At 34.8% G+C, this 19,373-nt stretch overlaps 1 protein-coding gene across 1 annotated transcript in view; it reads left to right on the forward strand.

The window, feature by feature from the left end:
• The window catches only part of LOC141664891 (uncharacterized), a 56,727-nt gene extending 39,454 nt beyond the window's left edge, over nt 1–17,273 (forward strand). The window contains exon 3 of the mRNA XM_074470848.1: nt 17,253–17,273. Coding sequence (XP_074326949.1) covers nt 17,253–17,273 — 21 coding nt within the window. The remainder of the gene's footprint in view (nt 1–17,252) is intronic.
• Nucleotides 17,274–19,373: the final 2,100 nt, after the last annotated feature.

Here is a 19,373-nt window from a genome sequence, read left to right on the forward strand (position 1 = left end):
GAATAAGTTCTGATGAACTTTTGGATCTTGATGAAGAAATTTCAAGACAGTTATTTCTGAAGGAAAATCCAGGAGGACTTTGAGAGTCTATTAGAAGAAGAAGCTAGACTTAAGTCAGAAAAAGTTAACTCTAAATCTGAAGCTTCTGTTGGTAAAAAGAAACTTCCAAAGGCCAAAGGCATTGTGATAAAAGAAAGGACAAATATTGAGGCAACTAAGGCCAAATCACAATTATAGATAGATCCAAGGTCTAAGGGTAAAGAAAAAGTTGGTGAACCTATAAAGGTTTATGTGCCTCCTATGGATGAAGAAATTATTGTTGAAGATACTAATCTTACTCTGACTTCAAGAAAGAATTCTAAGACAACCTCTGACATGGCTCAAGTTGTTCAGAGTCAAGATATAGTTAGTTCTGATATTACAAAGAAGCAAGTAACCTCTGACATAGCTCAAGTTGACTTGATATCAGAAGATAAATCAAAGGAAACCTCTGACATTGCTCATGTTAAACCTTCAAAGTTACTCCTACCAGGTTTCACCAAAGCCAAACAGACTCAACCTTTGAAGACTGCTGCAAGTGGTTTTGAAGCAAGAGTGGTTACTGAAAAGGAAGTAAGAGATAAATCTGGATTGGGTAGTGCTGATGAAAGAAGAGTATAGAACACAACCAATGATCCAACTTCCTTAAGTGAACCTGGTATTGAAGCAACTCCTAAAAGATTGAATCAACTAGAATCTGTACAGATGGTTTACCATACCTATTTGAAAGAACACATTTTGTTATACTTCATGACAGATGGTAGGGTTTACCACATAAGGGAAAATGTTATTCCACTGAAGTATTTTGAAGAACTGGAACATGTTTTATTTTTACTTCAAGTGAATGACAGAATAACTGAAAGTGCTGCAAACTATTTGAAGAGTCAAATTCAGAAACAGAAAAGACTTTATTCTGTAAAGTCTGGCAGCACATATCTTCCAAAGTACAGAGATCACAAGGGTGATATTGTTGAGATGAAGCCCAACTCTGCTAAGATTATAACTACCTTTCTGGGTTACAAGGCCGTAGAATTCAATCTTGAGTCTGACAAGACATATTTGATCAGACTGGATCAGGACATAAGGAAAGCTAGAATTAATGATCTCAGGGCTGCTATCTTTCAAACTGGTGAAGATTCTGCAGAGCTTAAAGATGCTAAAAGGAGGATGATTGATGAACTCAGATATGCTGAGAGATGTTTGTTAAAGAAGTATCTCAGAACAACTCCTGACATCAGAGAGATCAGAAAGTGAAGCCAAGTCAAGATCTACAACTGCTCAAATTCTGATATGAATACAGACTGAAGTTGTTATCAGAAGTTAAAGTTGGTAAAGCTTTAAGGACTGTAAGTTGTAGTTATCTAGTCAAATTCTCATGCATTTGTACTTAATGTTTTTGACATCATCAAATATCTGTTAAACTTGTATATTATGCTAATTTACAAGTTGGGGGAGATTGTCACATATATTTGATAATGTCATGACTAATATGATTTATGTTTAGTTTTCAGATCTTACTTAAACAGGACAAATCAGTACTTAACTGAAATCAGCACTTATACTGAAGTCAGAACTTAAGTTATCAGTACTTAAAGTTCAGGAGATATTTATCAGAAGAAATATCAGGACTTAAAGGAAACGTTCAGATAAGGAAGGCGGCTGATTGATTAAATAGAAGATCAAGACAAAAGTAAGAAGAGATATGCATGAAGAGGGAATTCTATGAAAAATAGAATACTTGGAAGAAAAGATATCTGATTGATATATTTTAGGAAGAAGAATTGTATTCCATATCAATTAGCGATTATCTTGTAACTGTGTAGTATATAAACACAGACATAGGGTTTACACTATAAGTGTTATCATTGTAATAACCCCAATTTTTGGAAATTTTTGAAACCCTTATGAATAGTGTTTTTGCTGAATGAGAAAACTTTTCATGCCACACTATGTAGGGGTTCTGATATGGATATTCTGAGATTTTATTAGTACTTTATATGGGATATAAGTGTATGTAAAGATCGTCAGAATCCAAATTCAAACACTTTGGTTTTTCCCGGAAATACACTAGATACGGAGAGAATTGAGTATAAGGTAACAGGATAAAAAGGATTTAAATTAAAGGATTATAATAGAGGATCATAAAAAGGAATATAATGTATTGAGAAAGGTTAAAGAAACCTAAGTAATAAGATCCCGGGTATGATCCCTCAAACGATAAACGAAAACGAAAGTTAAGCGAACCGTATAACAGATCAGCGGTCATTAGGCAAGCAATTAGGAGTTAATCAAGGAGGTTAGGGATGATGATGTCATCAAACCAACAAGGTGTGGACAAGTGGAAGCATTATGACATGTGCAAGATGACATAAGCATGACAAGGGGTTTTGTTTTGTTGGTTGATTTTGGGCCATGTAAAATTTACCATGGTAAAAAGCTAAAACATTTTCCAAGGCAAAAAGGAGAAGCAACCAAGCAAATATCATAAAACACAAAAATTAGAAGTTGACTTTCCCATTTCAAGAAGAAAGCTCTCGGCTAAAACAAACTTAGCAACTTCAAACTGCCATATCTCCTTCAATACTCACTCAAATGTTGTGTTCTATAGCTCGTTGGAAAGGTATTGAGATGTCCTATAATTCTTGTTCACAAGTCTCTTCCAAATAAGAATGGTAAGACCCTCATTTTTACAGTTCTTTAAATCGGACTTTTAGAAACTTCAAAGCCTAACTTTGTGTTCTTGATTTCTTTGGAAAGATCAAGCTTGTAGGAGGCTCCCTAAGGCTTCCTAGCAACTTAACACCTCCCAAGGAAGGTATAAATCTTCACACCCTTTAGTAATAAGTTTGAATGTTGAAGTTTGGAGATGGTTTGGATGGATGAGTAGTAATTTGAATGATAAGCATGATTCGAGCTTAATTGTTAAGTAGTTTAGTTGAATTTGGAGATGTTATAATATATGATTGGATTGATATCCTTGAGCTTATTATGACTGAAATCTGTAGAATTGATGTGTATCTTGAGTTGTTGTTGATTGGTAGTTGGATTGATATGATTTGGAATGGTAAAAAATTGGGAAATCGCGTAAACATAGCCGTCGTAATGTCCGATTTTCTTTAGACTGTTTTTGTGCATAACATTAGGACCCGAGAAACCCCTGCTAGATTATGACCATTGCAATGTCTAGATAGCTCATGTTATGAGCTTCGTTTTGATATGTAGTTCGTTCGATTCCGATGCACGGTTTAGGAGAAACGACCGTTTCAAATAACGGCGTTTCGCGAACGAAACATTTCCCCTCGCCTTACTTTGAAACATAGGTTAAAGACCAAAAAGGGTTAATTAAGGTATAAAGAATTTATGGTAAGTACGTTAGGAAGTTGGTAAGACACTCGCAAAGGAATCGCCTTAAAACTCGTAAAGGTTAAATTATTAAAAATGGTGGAGCCGAGGTTACCCGAGTGACTTAAGAGAATCAGTAAGCGCAAAACAAGCGTTAGAGTCTAAGTTAGTTAAAGTATAGATTTACAAGTGACTTTGGTTTAATTCCAACTTACTTGTTGCTTATAGGTTACCAGACTCGTTCCGAGCCATTTGTAACCCCCAGTCGCTCAGGCAAGTTTTCTACCCGTTATACTGTTGTTATGATGTATATATGTATATGTATTATCTTGCAGTAGATGCATGTTGGTTAATTAGCAAATGTTGCGATATATTGTAGCATGTTATATGGTACATATGCATGCCTGTTTCGTATTCTTGCCATATATATCTGAATGCTTACAGTTGCATAATACCTATGCTAGAGATAAGCGGTATTGAGTTTACCCTTAGTGTAGGGACCCAAAAGGTGAAAACATTTTCTAAAACCGGGAGTCGAGGATCCCGAGTAGATTTTGTATATATGTATATATATATATATATTTATATATATATATGGTTATAGTTTTCAAAAACTATTAATCGAATAAGGGTTATTCGATAATTCTATATTATTTATTGAATATTATTTCGAATATTCATTCGAGGGCTTATGACTCAGCTTATTTTATTTATTGAATATTATTTGAATATTCATTTGAGGATCTATGACTCTGATTATTTGCTGAGATATGTTCTTTATTTTATTAAAGAATAAGGTGTCGATAATCAAACTCACTTTTGATTATTCAAATAAAGATAGTACTTTCGTATAGGTATATCTTTGGATATTTAATATTCATTTCAAGTATAAGTTTCAAAACTTCTACTTCAATTATTTTTATAAATATTATTCTTTATGGGAATATTATTTAAATAATAATATTCAGATATTTTCTAAAAATATTGGGACTGATTTACTTCATTAAATCAGCATTATTCCAAACACTCTTTAAAGTGTTTTCGAGTCTTCAAAATGATTTTTAAAGGTTAGAGCGGATCCCAAAACTCATTTTTATATTTAAGATCTTCCTTTTAAAGGGGATTTAAATACTCGCTCAAAACCTGAGGGATCCGGCTCTGTGCTGTGTTTTATATTCGCAAAGAGGTTGCTGTTTTGATAAATGAATTGATTACTTACCCAAGGTTCGGGAAGTAAGTCCATCTATTGAGTCGGCATAAGCAACATGGGCTCAGTGGGCGTCCATGATAGTGTAAGTGGCTCAGTGGGAGTCCATCAAATGCATAAGTGGCTGAGTGGCAGTCCAGCATAAGGTCCTATTGCGACCAGGGTGATGACCAGTGGGGAATTCGTCCATCTACTAGTAGAAAAGGTTACTTATTGGTATCTTTGCCTGATCAGCAAGATATCAGGTTTATGCCAAAATTCTTTCCTTTCCAAATTTATTGGATATTGCAATTCTGTTCATACTTTACATGACAGAGGTTTTCAGGAAACGTATGTATATATATAGGTGTATATATATATATCGGGACTTAATGAGGTATATCATAACTTCATTTTCTTCAAAATATTTCAAAGATTGAATCTATACAAGTCTTATCTTGTAGTCTCATCAGTGTGATAAACTTTTGAAACTAATTATAACTTGAACGGTGGTAGTTCAAGTAGTATTTGGAAAAGATATAAGTATATTGGAGTATCTGGCAACTTCATCTTTTAAACTTATATCTAGTAAATGATTATCTTATGCATGACAAAGATTTTCAGAAAAACGTCGAGACAAGGTTAGATATATGAGATCACCTTGCAACGATATTTTTATACAGTTATAAACTGGAACTTTGTGTATATTATACATGGAAGAGGACTTCCAAGATTTTGAAAAGTATATATGTATATATACTGAATATTTTGCGACTTCATCGCATTAAGATATCAAACTTGGTTCATTCCTTTTGACCAAGACTTTCATGAGTACTATGAGAAGGCTCATATATTGTTAATCATTATATATATTATTTTGGTGGGCTTGCTGCTCACCCTTGCTTTCTTCTTTTATCACACAATATCAGATAGACAAGATGAACATGACCAAGCTCCCAAATCGCGAGCGGATAGAAAACATTCCGCAGTTTCCTATAGGCGTTGATGTCGCTGTTGCTGAGGTAGGAACTACCAATAGGCTAGGCTTTCAACTTTTGATGTACCAGATTTATGTATATTTATGAATTGTAATAATGGCAAAGAAATGTAAATTTATTCAGAAACCTTTTCAAGGTGTATTGACATATAATTGTGGAATAAAATGACTTGTGATTATTTTTTTGGATGTTCATCTCTGAAACTATAACGTGTGGTGTGTGTGTTTATTGTGGGATCACGGTACAGAGTAGTTGATTTATTATTAAGATTGGGTGTTATTAAGGGAAATGGAACTCGTGACAACCCGGATCCCCGACCCCGGATTTGGGGGTGTTACAGAAGTGGTATCAGAGCTAAGCGTTATAAATCTCAGAGATGAAGTGACATTAAGATAATAAGTACACTAAGATAAATAAGAATTCTTGCCAAGTTCATAGTCGGGCTACCTAACGTAGTACTGACAGTTAAAACCCTTACGAGAACCCTTATAAATATCGTGATAGAAGCGTAGTTCGTTATCGTATATGGTAGCGGGACACCGAACCCTGAGGTTGAGGAGCAACAACGCGATGATGTTTTATTACTTATTGGAGATCAGATTATGGATCCGATAGAGCGTCCTAACGCATGACCGGATGATGTTGATATTGAGGATGTAGCGGTTGAGGATGTTGTCCTAGAAGGGATAGTTGTTGAGGAGAATCCCGTGGAGGGTCCTGACAAGAATGAATAAAGGACCACTGAGGAATTGATGACCATGGTTCGGGGAATTACCAGAGGTAGGATTGGCTGGTCACTACCGGAGATTCGTTCAAGTTTGTAAAGATAGTAGCCCCTTTAACGCGGCTTACTCGTAAGACTAAGAAGTTTGAATGGACAGAGAAATGCGAGAACAGCTTTCAAGAACTGAAGCAAAGATTGGTGATGGCCCATATGTTGGCGTTGCCGGATGGAAAAAGGAGATTTTGTGATTTGTAGTGACGCTTCGCATAAGGAATTTGGGTGCTTCTTATACAGCACAGCAAGATAATCGCGTCCGTGTCAAGACAATTAAGGGAATATAAAATTTGATATCCCCGCCCATGAGCTTAGGCTCGTGGCAATAGTTTTACCCTAAAGATTGGAGGCACTACTTGTATGGAGAGAAGTGCGGGATTTACACAAACCATAGGAGCACTAGTACATTTTTACGTAGAAAGAGCTCAACATACGCCAGAGGAGGCGGTTAGAGCTAATCAAGAATTATGATTAGGAGATTCTTTATCATTCAGGGAAAGCCGATATGGTGGCTGATGCCCTTAGTAAAAAGGAGAGACTCAAGATGATAATGTCTTTTGGAGAGTTTATAAGAGATTTTGAGAAAATGGAAATAGAAGTGAAGGTAACCGGAGCCGGTACCGAAAAGTTGTTTGAGATTGCAATACAGCCCAAATTATTGGAAAAGATCATATTGTGCCAAGAAAAAGTGATGAATGAAGGCAGAGAGCCAATAAATAGAGAAGAGATTAATACCGAGAAAGATGATAATGGAATAATGAGGTATTCCTAAAGAATTTGGGTTCCAAACGTTTAAGAGCTTAAGGAATGGATCTTAGATGAAATCCATAGCTCGAGGAATAAGATTTAGGGCAAACCCCGAATGTGATAATCAGGGAGATTGCCATTAAGAAAGAAGGAGCCCATAACATAATGAAGTGGAAAACAAGAATTTTAACGTATAAGATAACCCCAAGTATGGGAGAAGGATGAAACATTTCATACTAAGGAAACAGAAAGTCGAGGAAGGAAAGGAGACCCGAGACGGTACTCCTATACGGAAATTCATGGACCTATCTAAAAAGAACTTAGACTATTATCCCCAACCACCACCTTGAGGAAACAATGCGGTAGGAAATTCTTTCAAGACCTTTAAGTCTCTAAGCTCTCAGAGTTCCAAGGAACAGGTTGACCTAGTCGAGGCAAGAGCCTGGCTAAAGGAAATAGAGGAATGATTTGAGATTCTGAATGATTGACGAATCACAAAAGAGTGTTTTTGTCACTTACCCTCCTAATAGAGAGACCACCCACTGGTGAAAGACCAAGGAAGGCACGGAGCAAGAGATTATAATAAATTGATTTAAGTTCAGTCAATTGTTTTCGAGAAAGTACTTCCCAAGGTTGTGGAGATAGTGTAAAAGCTTTAGAGCCAGAGAAAAGGTAGACGAGTATAATGAATTATGAATCTAAGTTGTAAAAGTTGTCAAGATTCGTTCTGAGGACACGAATCCAGAATGACTGGATGTTTGGAATCAATACTTATGTTGTGTTAGTTCATGAAATAATGATAAGAGAAAGGAAAATAAAAAGAAACTGAAGTGGAAAGGAATATAAAGGCAATAGAGTTTGAGGAATGATAAGGGAGTCGGGTATGAGGAAACCCTAAAGACTCGTAGCAATAGAAATAGAAAAGTATGTAATCGTCAGGATGAGGGTAATTCACCATGAGTTAAAGTTGATGATTGAAGGAATAAGGGATACATATATTTTATCCCCTGTAAGTTGGGAGGATTCAAGGAAACCTTGAAATAGTTGGAAGGATAAATAATGAGACGCGGATAGAATGAGGAGACAAGGAAGTAAGAAATTAGGAAAATTGGATGAAGGAAGTGACCTTCAAGAATGTGAAGTGTAAGACCGGTGGCTTGATACCCAGAAAGGGAGACGCCGGGTATGAAAGATATCCCAATATTGAGATGACTGTTGAGATAAACAACAAAAGTAAATAAGGAATTATTAAGAAGAAGTTCACGTTGAACACGACCAATATCTTCTAGAACATCCCTGTTATCATTACTAAATCAGGCAAGAAAAGCGGATAACTGTTGTTATCTTTTGGAGGCCATATTGATTGACCTCATTTTGAATAAGGATGCTATTGTGAAATTTGGTATAGACTATCGAGATGGGAATGATTAAATAAGATAATCTATCAAGGATATATTACTTGATTTATCCATGGAAGGATGCATGTACCTTTTTAAAGGTGGAATTAAGGATAGAACCTCGGTAACTTAAAATGAATCCTAGGGGAATGCATAAAGGTTGGCATTTCACCCTTAATAGGGACAGTATGAGTTTTGACAGTATGATTGGGAAAGGGTTAAGGTAACAACCTTTAAGAATCAGTGGAGAAATTTTTCAGAAGTATATAGACAATGGTTCTAGTGTTAGTAAATGGTATTTTGATATGCCTTGTATCTAGGGAATACAGGAGGAACGATTGAAGGATAACCTTAGAGGTTTTACAAGGAAAAAGGTAATATTCAAAATTCTCAAGAATAGAAATGTGGATAAAGGAAATATGACGTAATTATAATGATGCCAAGTGGGGCACGTGTTAAACCATGAGAAAGTATGGATCGAACCAGTAAAGGCCGAATTTGTTCCAGGTAATTAGGACCTAAGATTAAAGATGTTCTAAGTATGATTGAGAGTCAGTCATGACAGTGATTAACCTCTAAAGACTGAGGCAATAACTTCTGGAAAAATGGTGATTTTTTTTTACTCATCAGATTTTAAGGAAAACATCTTCACATAAGCTGTGATTGAAATGAGGTAGAAAATTTATTTGGAGGTGGTTAAAATGACATTGATTGTAAGGAAATTTTACTATCAGGAAAGGCCAAAGAGGTGGCCGACACTTTAAAGGTAAGAGGATAATTATAGGCGCTTGTGCCAAAAGAATACAGTGATGATGGTTAAAGTTGTGAAGGTGGTATTATGGTTTGGAAGATTGACATTCTTTCTGATGACTGTGCAAATACCCAACCCTAATAGTAGTTGGTAAAGGTTTAATTCGTGTAATCGCCATGAGCAGGCTATCTATCTCAGAAGATACTATCTTAAGATAAGCCAGGACCATGTTTCAAAAAGGACTAGACGAACCTTTGAGTTAAGTCTTCTATTTAAGGCATATGATTAAGAATGGTATTAACCTGCTATCGTTGCTTTGATGGAAACTCTTCTGCAATTTTATTTGCTTCATGTCATGTATGTATGTCAGGATCAGGAGTGTTCTTCATGAATCATGAATGGTGATTATGTTACCTCCTTAGAAGAATTCGATACGATATGTATGGACTCCGCATGGTTAGCTATTAAGACTTCATGGAAAACGAATGACTACAGTAGGTCAGTGGTGGACCATAGTAAGGCAGCAATGATTCTGCGAGTATTGAGCTGATTACAACCGTGAGAGTTGTATTGGAATGGGTGTTGAGATTGAGTACCACTAATCGGGTCGTGGTAGTGTATAAGTTATCATTGATAGACTAATTAAGTAGAGTATCTACCTATTGTATATTTATTCTTTCTTATGAAAAGAGAGTCGTATTACTATATGAGGAAGGTTGCGGTGCAAGCATAGAATTCTAGTATCGATGATGTATAAAATGAGATTCCAGATTCGATTTTCGATGTCGAGGGAGTTTCAAAGGTGATTGAGTATAAGCTCGAGGAAGAGCATGGGTCCATAGAATGATGGACGGAATAGCAAAAATATTTAGGCACGTGAAATGCGATGCTATAATACTTGATGTTGATATAAATACATATATGTTTTGTTCTTCTATGACAAACCTCTATAGTTCAGAGGTAGGTTCCAAGCCAGATATTTTGTGGCAGTATATTTTTTTTTTCATATATACAATTCTCTTCAATTCGTTCTTTTCTCTTCTTTTCATTTTGTATAAGCTGAGAAGAACACCCCTTCCAGAAGGGGAGGTATTGCCGAATGACTATCTATCTGTGTGATAGAAGCCTAGTAGGATACCAGCTATTGTTTAATTGCTTGTCAAGTACTAAAGGCTGGCCACCTTCTGTACTAACTATATGATACAACAAGTGTTCATGATCATAGTGATCTCTCAATAAATTCTTTTACTTCTATATGAAGGATTAAGCTTTCGAAGATAGAAGCAGCTGAAAAAGGAGTAGTAAAGTTGTGGTGGTATTCGAAATGGAAACACATTCGTGATACTAAGGTTGACGTGGTTATTAAAAGGTTATAGAATGTTAACGAGCAGAATTACAACCAGTATAATATTAGGAACGGAAGGTAGTAGCGATTACGAACTGGAAAAGAATGGGTAGTGAGAAGCAAAAGCTATAATGCTAGAAGCTATAATGAGAGTCTGTGCAATAACTTGAAAGAAATTGGAATGATCACATAACGCGGATTGAGTTTTCTCACGACAATAGATCATATGTCAGTATTGAGATATCGCCATATGAGATTTTTGAGGGAAGACAATGTCGATCTCCCTTATGTTAGGATGAAGTTGTAGAGCGCAAGATGCTCGGACCCGCAGTAGTCCAAAGGACCAGGGATATAATAGATCTAATCAGAGGACGGCTGGTATTAACCCAAGATGGACATAAGAGGTATGCTGATTTGACACGAAAGGACAAGGAATGGGAAGTAGGGGACCTAGTGTTGTTATAGGTATTCCCTTGGAAGGGGTTAATGAGATTCGGAAAGAAAGGAAAACTAAGCCCAAGATACATTGGACCTTTGAGATATTAAGACGGATTGGAAAGTTAGCTTACGAGCTAGCCCTACCCCCGAACCTGTAGCAAGTCATAACGTGTTTTGCGTATCAATCTTAAGGAAGTGTAATTCGGATGCCAGACAAATAGGGGCATATAAGCACATAAACATGCAACCCGACGTAACCTATATGGAGTAACCAGGAAGGGTTATAGATTGAAAAAGGAACAAGTGCTTAGGAGAAGGATTATCAAACTATTCAGAGTTTGATGGAAGAACCACAATGTGGGAGAATTTCCTTGAGAATTAGAAAGTGTAATGCTAAGAGAGTATCCCTATTCATTTTCTATCTGATTCCGGGACGGAATCCTTTTAAGGAGGGGAGACTGTAATAACCCCAATTTTTGGAAATTTTTGAAACCCTTATGAATAGTGTTTTTGCTGAATGAGAAAACTTTTCATGCCACACTATGTAGGGGTTCTGATATGGATATTCTGAGATTTTATTAGTACTTTATATGGGATATAAGTGTATGTAAAGATCGTCAGAATTCAAATTCAAACACTTTGGTTTTTCCCGGAAATACACTAGATACGGAGAGAATTGAGTATAAGGTAACAGGATAAAAAGGATTTAAATTAAAGGATTATAATAGAGGATCATAAAAAGGAATATAATGTATTGAGAAAGGTTAAAGAAACCTAAGTAATAAGATCCCGGGTATGATCCCTCAAACGATAAACGAAAACGAAAGTTAAGCGAACCGTATAACAGATCAGCGGTCATTAGGCAAGTAATTAGGAGTTAATCAAGGAGGTTAGGGATGATGATATCATCAAACCAACAAGGTGTGGACAAGTGGAAGCATTATGACATGTGCAAGATGACATAAGCATGACAAGGGGTTTTGTTTTGTTGGTTGATTTTGGGCCATGTAAAATTTACCATGGTAAAAAGCTAAAACATTTTCCAAGGCAAAAAGGAGAAGCAACCAAGCAAATATCATAAAACACAAAAATTAGAAGTTGACTTTCCCATTTCAAGAAGAAAGCTCTCGGCTAAAACAAACTCAGCAACTTCAAACTGCCATATCTCCTTCAATACTCACTCAAATGTTATGTTCTATAGCTCGTTGGAAAGGTATTGAGATTTCCTACAACTATTGTTCACAAGTCTCTTCCAAATAAGAATGGTAAGACCCTCATTTTTACAGTTCTTTAAATCGGACTTTTAGAAACTTCAAAGCCTAACTTTGTGTTCTTGATTTCTTTGGAAAGATCAAGCTTGTAGGAGGCTCCCTAAGGCTTTCTAGCAACTTAACACCTCCCAAGGAAGGTATAAATCTTCACACCCTTTAGTAATAAGTTTGAATGTTGAAGTTTGGAGATGGTTTGGATGGATGAGTAGTAATTTGAATGATAAGCATGATTCGAGCTTAATTGTTAAGTAGTTTAGTTGAATTTGGAGATGTTATAATATATGATTGGATTGATATCCTTGAGCTTATTATGACTAAAATCAGTAGTATTGATGTGTATCTTGAGTTGTTGTTGATTGGTAGTTGGATTGATATGATTTGGAATGGTAAAAAATTGGGAAATCGCGTAAACATAGCCGTCGTAACGTCCGATTTTCTTTAGACTGTTTTTGTGCATAACATTAGGACCCAAGAAACCCCTGATAGATTATGACCATTGCAATGTCTAGATAGCTCATGTTATGATCTTCATTTTGATATGTAGTTCGTTCGATTCCGATGCACGGTTTAGGAGAAACGACCGTTTTAAATAACGGCGTTTCGCGAACGAAACATTTCCCCTCGCCTTACTTTGAAACATAGGTTAAAAACCAAAAAGGGTTAATTAAGGTATGAAGCATTTATGGTAAGTACGTTAGGCAGTTGGTAAGACACTCGCGAAGGAATCGCCTTAAAACTGATAAAGGTTAAATTATTAAAAATGGTGGAGCCGAGGTTACCCGAGTGACTTAAGAGAATCAGTAAGCGCAAAACAAGCGTTAGAGTCTAAGTTAGTTAAAGTATAGATTTACAAGTGACTTTGGTTTAATTCCAACTTACTTGTTGCTTATAGGTTACTAGACTCGTTCCGAGCCATTTGTAACCCCCAGTCGCTCAGGCAAGTTTTCTACCCGTTATACTGTTGTTATGATGTATATATGTATATGTATTATCTTGCAGTAGATGCATGTTGGTTAATTAGCAAATGTTGCGATATATTGTAGCATGTTATATGGTACATATGCATGCTTGTTTCGTATTCTTTCCATATATATCTGAATGCTTACAGTTGCATAATACCTATGCTAGAGATAAGCGGTATTGAGTTTACCCTTAGTGTAGGGACCCAAAAGGTGAAAACATTTTCTAAAACCGGGAGTCGAGGATCCCGAGTAGATTTTGTATATATGTATATATATATATATTTATATATATATGGTTATAGTTTTCAAAAACTATTAATCGAATAAGGGTTATTCGATAACTCTATATTATTTATTGAATATTATTTCGAATATTCATTCGAGGGCTTATGACTCAGCTTATTTTATTTATTGAATATTATTTGAATATTCATTTGAGGATCTATGACTCCGATTATTTGCTGAGATATGTTCTTTATTTTATTAAAGAATAAGGTGTCGATAATCAAACTCACTTTTGATTATTCAAATAAAGATAGTACTTTCGTATAGGTATATCTTTGGATATTTAATATTCATTTCAAGTATAAGTTTCAAAACTTCTACTTCAATTATTTTTATAAAGATTATTCTTTATGGGAATATTATTTAAATAATAATATTCAGATATTTTCTAAAAATATTGGGACTGATTTACTTCATTAAATCAGCATTACTCCAAACACTCTTTAAAGTGTTTTCGAGTCTTCAAAATGATTTTTAAAGGTTAGAGCGGATCCCAAAACTCATTTTTATATTTAAGATCTTCCTTTTAAAGGGGATTTAAATACTCGCTCAAAATCTGAGGGATCCGACTCTGTGGTGTGTTTTATATTCGCAAAGAGGTTGCTGTTTTGATAAATGAATTGATTACTTACCCAAGGTTCGGGAAGTAAGTCCATCTATTGAGTCGGCATAAGCAACATGGGCTCAGTGGGCGTCCATGATAGTGTAAGTGGCTCAGTGGGAGTCCATCAAATGCATAAGTGGCTGAGTGGCAGTCCAGCATAAGGTCCTATTGCGACCAGGGTGATGACCAGTGGGGAATTTGTCCATCTACTAGTAGAAAAGGTTACTTATTGGTATCTTTGCCTGATCAGCAAGATATCAGGTTTATGCCAAAATTCTTTCCTTTCCAAATTTATTGGATATTGCAATTATGTTCATACTTTACATGACAGAGGTTTTCAGGAAACGTATGTATATATATAGGTGTATATATATATATCGGGACTTAATGAGGTATATCATAACTTCATTTCCTTCAAAATATTTCAAAGATTGAATCTATACAAGTCTTATCTTGTAGTCTCATCAGTGTGATAAACTTTTGAAACTAATTATAACTTGAACGGTGGTAGTTCAAGTAGTATTTGGAAAAGATATAAGTATATTGGAGTATCTGGCAACTTCATCTTTTAAACTTATATCTAGTAAATGATTATCTTATGCATGACAAAGATTTTCAGAAAAACGTCGAGACAAGGTTAGATATATGAGATCACCTTGCAACGATATTTTTATACAGTTATAAACTGGAACTTTGTGTATATTATACATGGAAGAGGAATTCCAAGATTTTGAAAAGTATATATGTATATATACTGAATATTTTGCGACTTCATCGCATTAAGATATCAAACTTGGTTCATTCCTTTTGACCAAGACTTTCATGAGTACTATGAGAAGGCTCATATATTGTTAATCATTATATATATTATTTTGGTGGGCTTGCTGCTCACCCTTGCTTTCTTCTTTCATCACACAATATCAGATAGACAAGATGAACAGGACCAAGCTCCCAAATCGCGAGCGGATAGGAAACATTCTGCAGTTTCCTATAGGCGTTGATGTCGCTGTTGCTGAGGTAGGAACTACCAATAGGCTAGGCTTTCAACTTTTGATGTACCAGATTTATGTATATTTATGAATTGTAATAATGGCAAAGAAATGTAAATTTATTCAGAAACCTTTTCAAGGTGTATTGACATATAATTGTGGAATAAAATAACTTGTGATTATTTTTTTGGATGTTCATCTCTGAGACTATAACGTGTGGTGTGTGTGTTTATTGTGGGGTCACAGTACAGAGTAGTTGATTTATTATTAAGATTGGGTGTTATTAAGGGAAATGGAACTCGTGACAACCCGGATCCCCGACCCCGGATTTGGGGGTGTTACAATCATTATCGAGAATATTATTCTTTGTAACCCTAGCAGCTCTCGTGATATTTGTTCATCACTGAGAGAGGACAGTTTCGCATTGTAACAGAGTTTATTACTTTGAATAAAGTCTGTTTTTCTGTTACTTGTGTTATTAGAATTCGATTTGATTGTGCTATACACTGTATTAACCCCCTTCTACAGTGTGTGTGACCTAACAAAGGTAGTAAGTTTAAATCCATTAAGAGGGGGTTTTGAAGCTTACATTTCAAATGAGGGATCTCAAATGACACTATTTGAGTTGTCATTTCAAATTTTCATGTTTCTACTAATATTTGAATGTCCAGGATTTCAAATGAAATCCAAATTCCTTGATCAAATCCTGAATTTCAAATGAAATTCAGTTTCCAGACGGGACAACTATACCAAGATTATTATTGTAGTTGATATCAGATTCAGGTCCGATACGATACAATATTAAGGGAGCTGATATGAAATACTTTAAAAAAAATTGATGCATAAAAAATTAAAATTTGATCCAGAAAAAATTTGATCCAATTAACATATGATATAAATTTGATATAATCTGATTCAATAATAATTCGATCCGATTATATATATAATAATATAAAATATTAATATTTTGAATAGATGTATTACATATTATATTATATTTTATTATATTATGGAGTATCCTTCTTTATAATAATTCAGTTAACCATATTATTGTGTTAACCAATCATACAATTTCTATGTAATTTTAACCGAGAAGCCAAATTTAGAAAATAGACCAATCAGATTAGAAATTTACTATTTTCATACGTATCCTTCCTCTATTGTAAAAAATTAGTCTAACTAGGTATGCAGTTAACCAATCAAAAAAATTTAAAATATTTCAAACCAATAAAAGAGAACTCATAAATTTTTAGACAAATCACATTATATAAATGATTTCCTTATCTATCATTCTCATCCAATTAAGTAGCCACAATTAATTAATAATTCTAATTTAAATATAATATTTACTTAATATAACATATTATTATATTTTGTTTTCAAAAGTTATCGGGTTACATTTTATTTTATTTCAACTCTACTTGATTTCTAAAAATCAGATTTTGACGAATCTATATCTCATGCGAACCTAACGAAGTTATATTTAATTTAGGGATGATTTGAAAATTATTAACCAACTAAAATTATCCCAAAACTTAAGAGAAAAGTTAGGTAAGAATTTCGCATATTGGGTATTGAGTAATAATTGAATATCTACTTATTTTTTGTTTAAATAATGAAAATACATAACACCGTTTTAGATTGAATAACTATCATCTATTAATTTTAAAATATAACGGTCCCTTTAAAAAGAAGGTGGAAAACATAATCAAATTGTAATTGAAACAAATAAAAGAAAAAAATTTTGTTTTACAATATTTTTGTCTGAATTCGTTTGATTTTATTTTGGTTTTAATTTAAATTCTAAAAATCAGATTTTGACGATCTTACAACCAATGTGAAACTTATGAAATTATATATAATTAAATGATGATTTAAGAGGTAGTATACAACTTAAATTATTCAGATACTGAAGAGAAAAGACATGTACGAATTTTACATTAAATATTAAATTAATTTGGACGAATAACATAGAATTCCTAATTTTACACCAATCGCAATATATTAAAAGATTTCCTAATTTATAATTCTCATCCTCAAACACTAATCACAAATAGTTAATAATTCTAATTTAAATACAATAGTTACATTACATATTATTTTTTTCTCAATTTTAATAGGAGGCCACACCTAAAAACTAGACCAATATTAAAAATATACTATTTTCATAAATTTCCTTTCTCTGAAATTTGATTCTAAATAGATATGCAGTTAACCAATTAAAAAAATAAAATTATTTTGGAACAATAAAAGAGAACTCCTAAATTCTAGAACAATCACATTATATTAAAAGATTTCCTTATTTACCATTCTCATCCAATTATACCTACCATTATTGGTTAATAATATTAATTAAAATATAGTAGTTAATTAAATTAGCATACTCATATATTTTATTTTAAAAATTATTGGGTTCCGTTAAATTTTATTTCATCTTTAAAAATTATTGGGTTCCGTTAAATTTTATTTCATCTTTAATCTTTAACTTAATGATAATTGTAACGCCCCCAAATTCGGGGTCAAAGGATTTGATCGTCACAATGAAACCTTAATATAAAATAACTTGTTTATTAACAAACAATTCTTAACAATTGAAATATAACATCTGCGACCCCAAACTAAACCAAGATCTTTTTAGGTTACAGTTCTAAAAACAACAATTCCAAATTCCATAAATAAAATTTTCTCTGTCTTTTAAAATTCTTTTCAATAATTCACAATCTCAAAACTCAACCCGCTAGTATAACTTCGAAAAGAAGTATACTAGTCCAACTACACAATAAAACAACTATATATACATGATAGGGAATGAAATAAATCCTAATTGCATAATTAATATCGCATTAATTATACACAGTTTGGACTACAAATAAAGCCCACTTAAAGGGGTCCAAAATCCTGAATATTAATTAATTTCATAGTTAATTAATATGGCATCTGACAAGTAAAGTCCAAATAAGGATACGATTCCTTGGAGATTGGCCTCCAAGAAACCTCATGGGACAAGGAATCAATTTCCTGCATTCTAGGACTCCAAAGTCCACTCTAAGTCTGAGACTTGTCCACCAAGTCTCCTAACCCTAGTTCAATTCAAGGAATCTCATGCCTATATAAGGGACCTCACCCCACAAATCAGAACTATATTTTGACTTGATCCTTAGCACGCAGTAAGGTACGTAGGCATCTTGTGAAGGCAGATTCAGTCACAAAATACGAGAGCAATCAAATAAGAGCCTTGAAGCTCGCGAACCCTAGCATTATATACGCCATAATTTTTTACTTATAACATTTGGCGCCGTCTGTGGGAAATACAACAACAACCATGTTGAACACACGGAGCAGAAACACCGTTCCTGAAGGAGCATTTGCTGGGACAACCCAAACAATTTCATCAGTGGGGGAGATGCCCCCGCACACAACCTATACCTCCAACCAAGGAGGGACCTTAGTAGGGGCATCTGAAGCCCAGCCTCAAGGGACGAATCCCCCAATCCAAGATCCACCCCAAAGAACGCATCCCCGGTTCCAGAAGCTATATGCGAGCATAAACCCTCACCCTGTTCATTATGAATACTCGATGGTAGTAAATCTTGGAACCACCAACCCACCTTATGAGATGCCTATATATCCCGAAATTGGAGGAGGTGGACCCTCTAATCAAACTGAAGGAGCAGGGCGGGCACCCTTATATGTTCGTGGTTTAGAACCTATTCCTGAGAATCTAGAATTTTCTGGACCTTATTCTGCTAGAGATTTTGACTCGTTGGATGACGAAGTAGCTCCGAGGAGGATACGTGCTGGTAAGGAGCCGGTGCTTGGCAACTATCGACAACCCAGGAACACTCAAGGGATGATTCCCCAAGATGTACAAGAAAGGATTAGGGCACTTGAAGCTGAGATTCAAAGACTGAAGCGCGATTTAGAGATACACTTGACATCGAGACCTCTACCAATGGCAAGACAAAGGGATTCTCCTCCTGTTATAGACTTGGAGGGTCCAACACCAAGAAGGAAGACTCCATCCCCAAGAGCTGATCCTAGTGATCTAATGCCTCTAGGAGATACTGATGATCCAATTCCACCATTCACTGAAGAGATAATGAATGCCCACATCTCAAGGAAGTTTAAGATGCCCACTATCAAAGCGTATGATGGTACTGGAGACCCGAATAACCATTTCAGGACTTTCTTTAATGCCCTGTTGCTACAGCTCATTAATGATGCTATTAAGTATCGGGCTT

Source organism: Apium graveolens, chromosome 6, assembly GCF_009905375.1.
Source record: "Apium graveolens cultivar Ventura chromosome 6, ASM990537v1, whole genome shotgun sequence".
In the NCBI taxonomy this organism is placed as follows: domain Eukaryota; kingdom Viridiplantae; phylum Streptophyta; class Magnoliopsida; order Apiales; family Apiaceae; genus Apium; species Apium graveolens.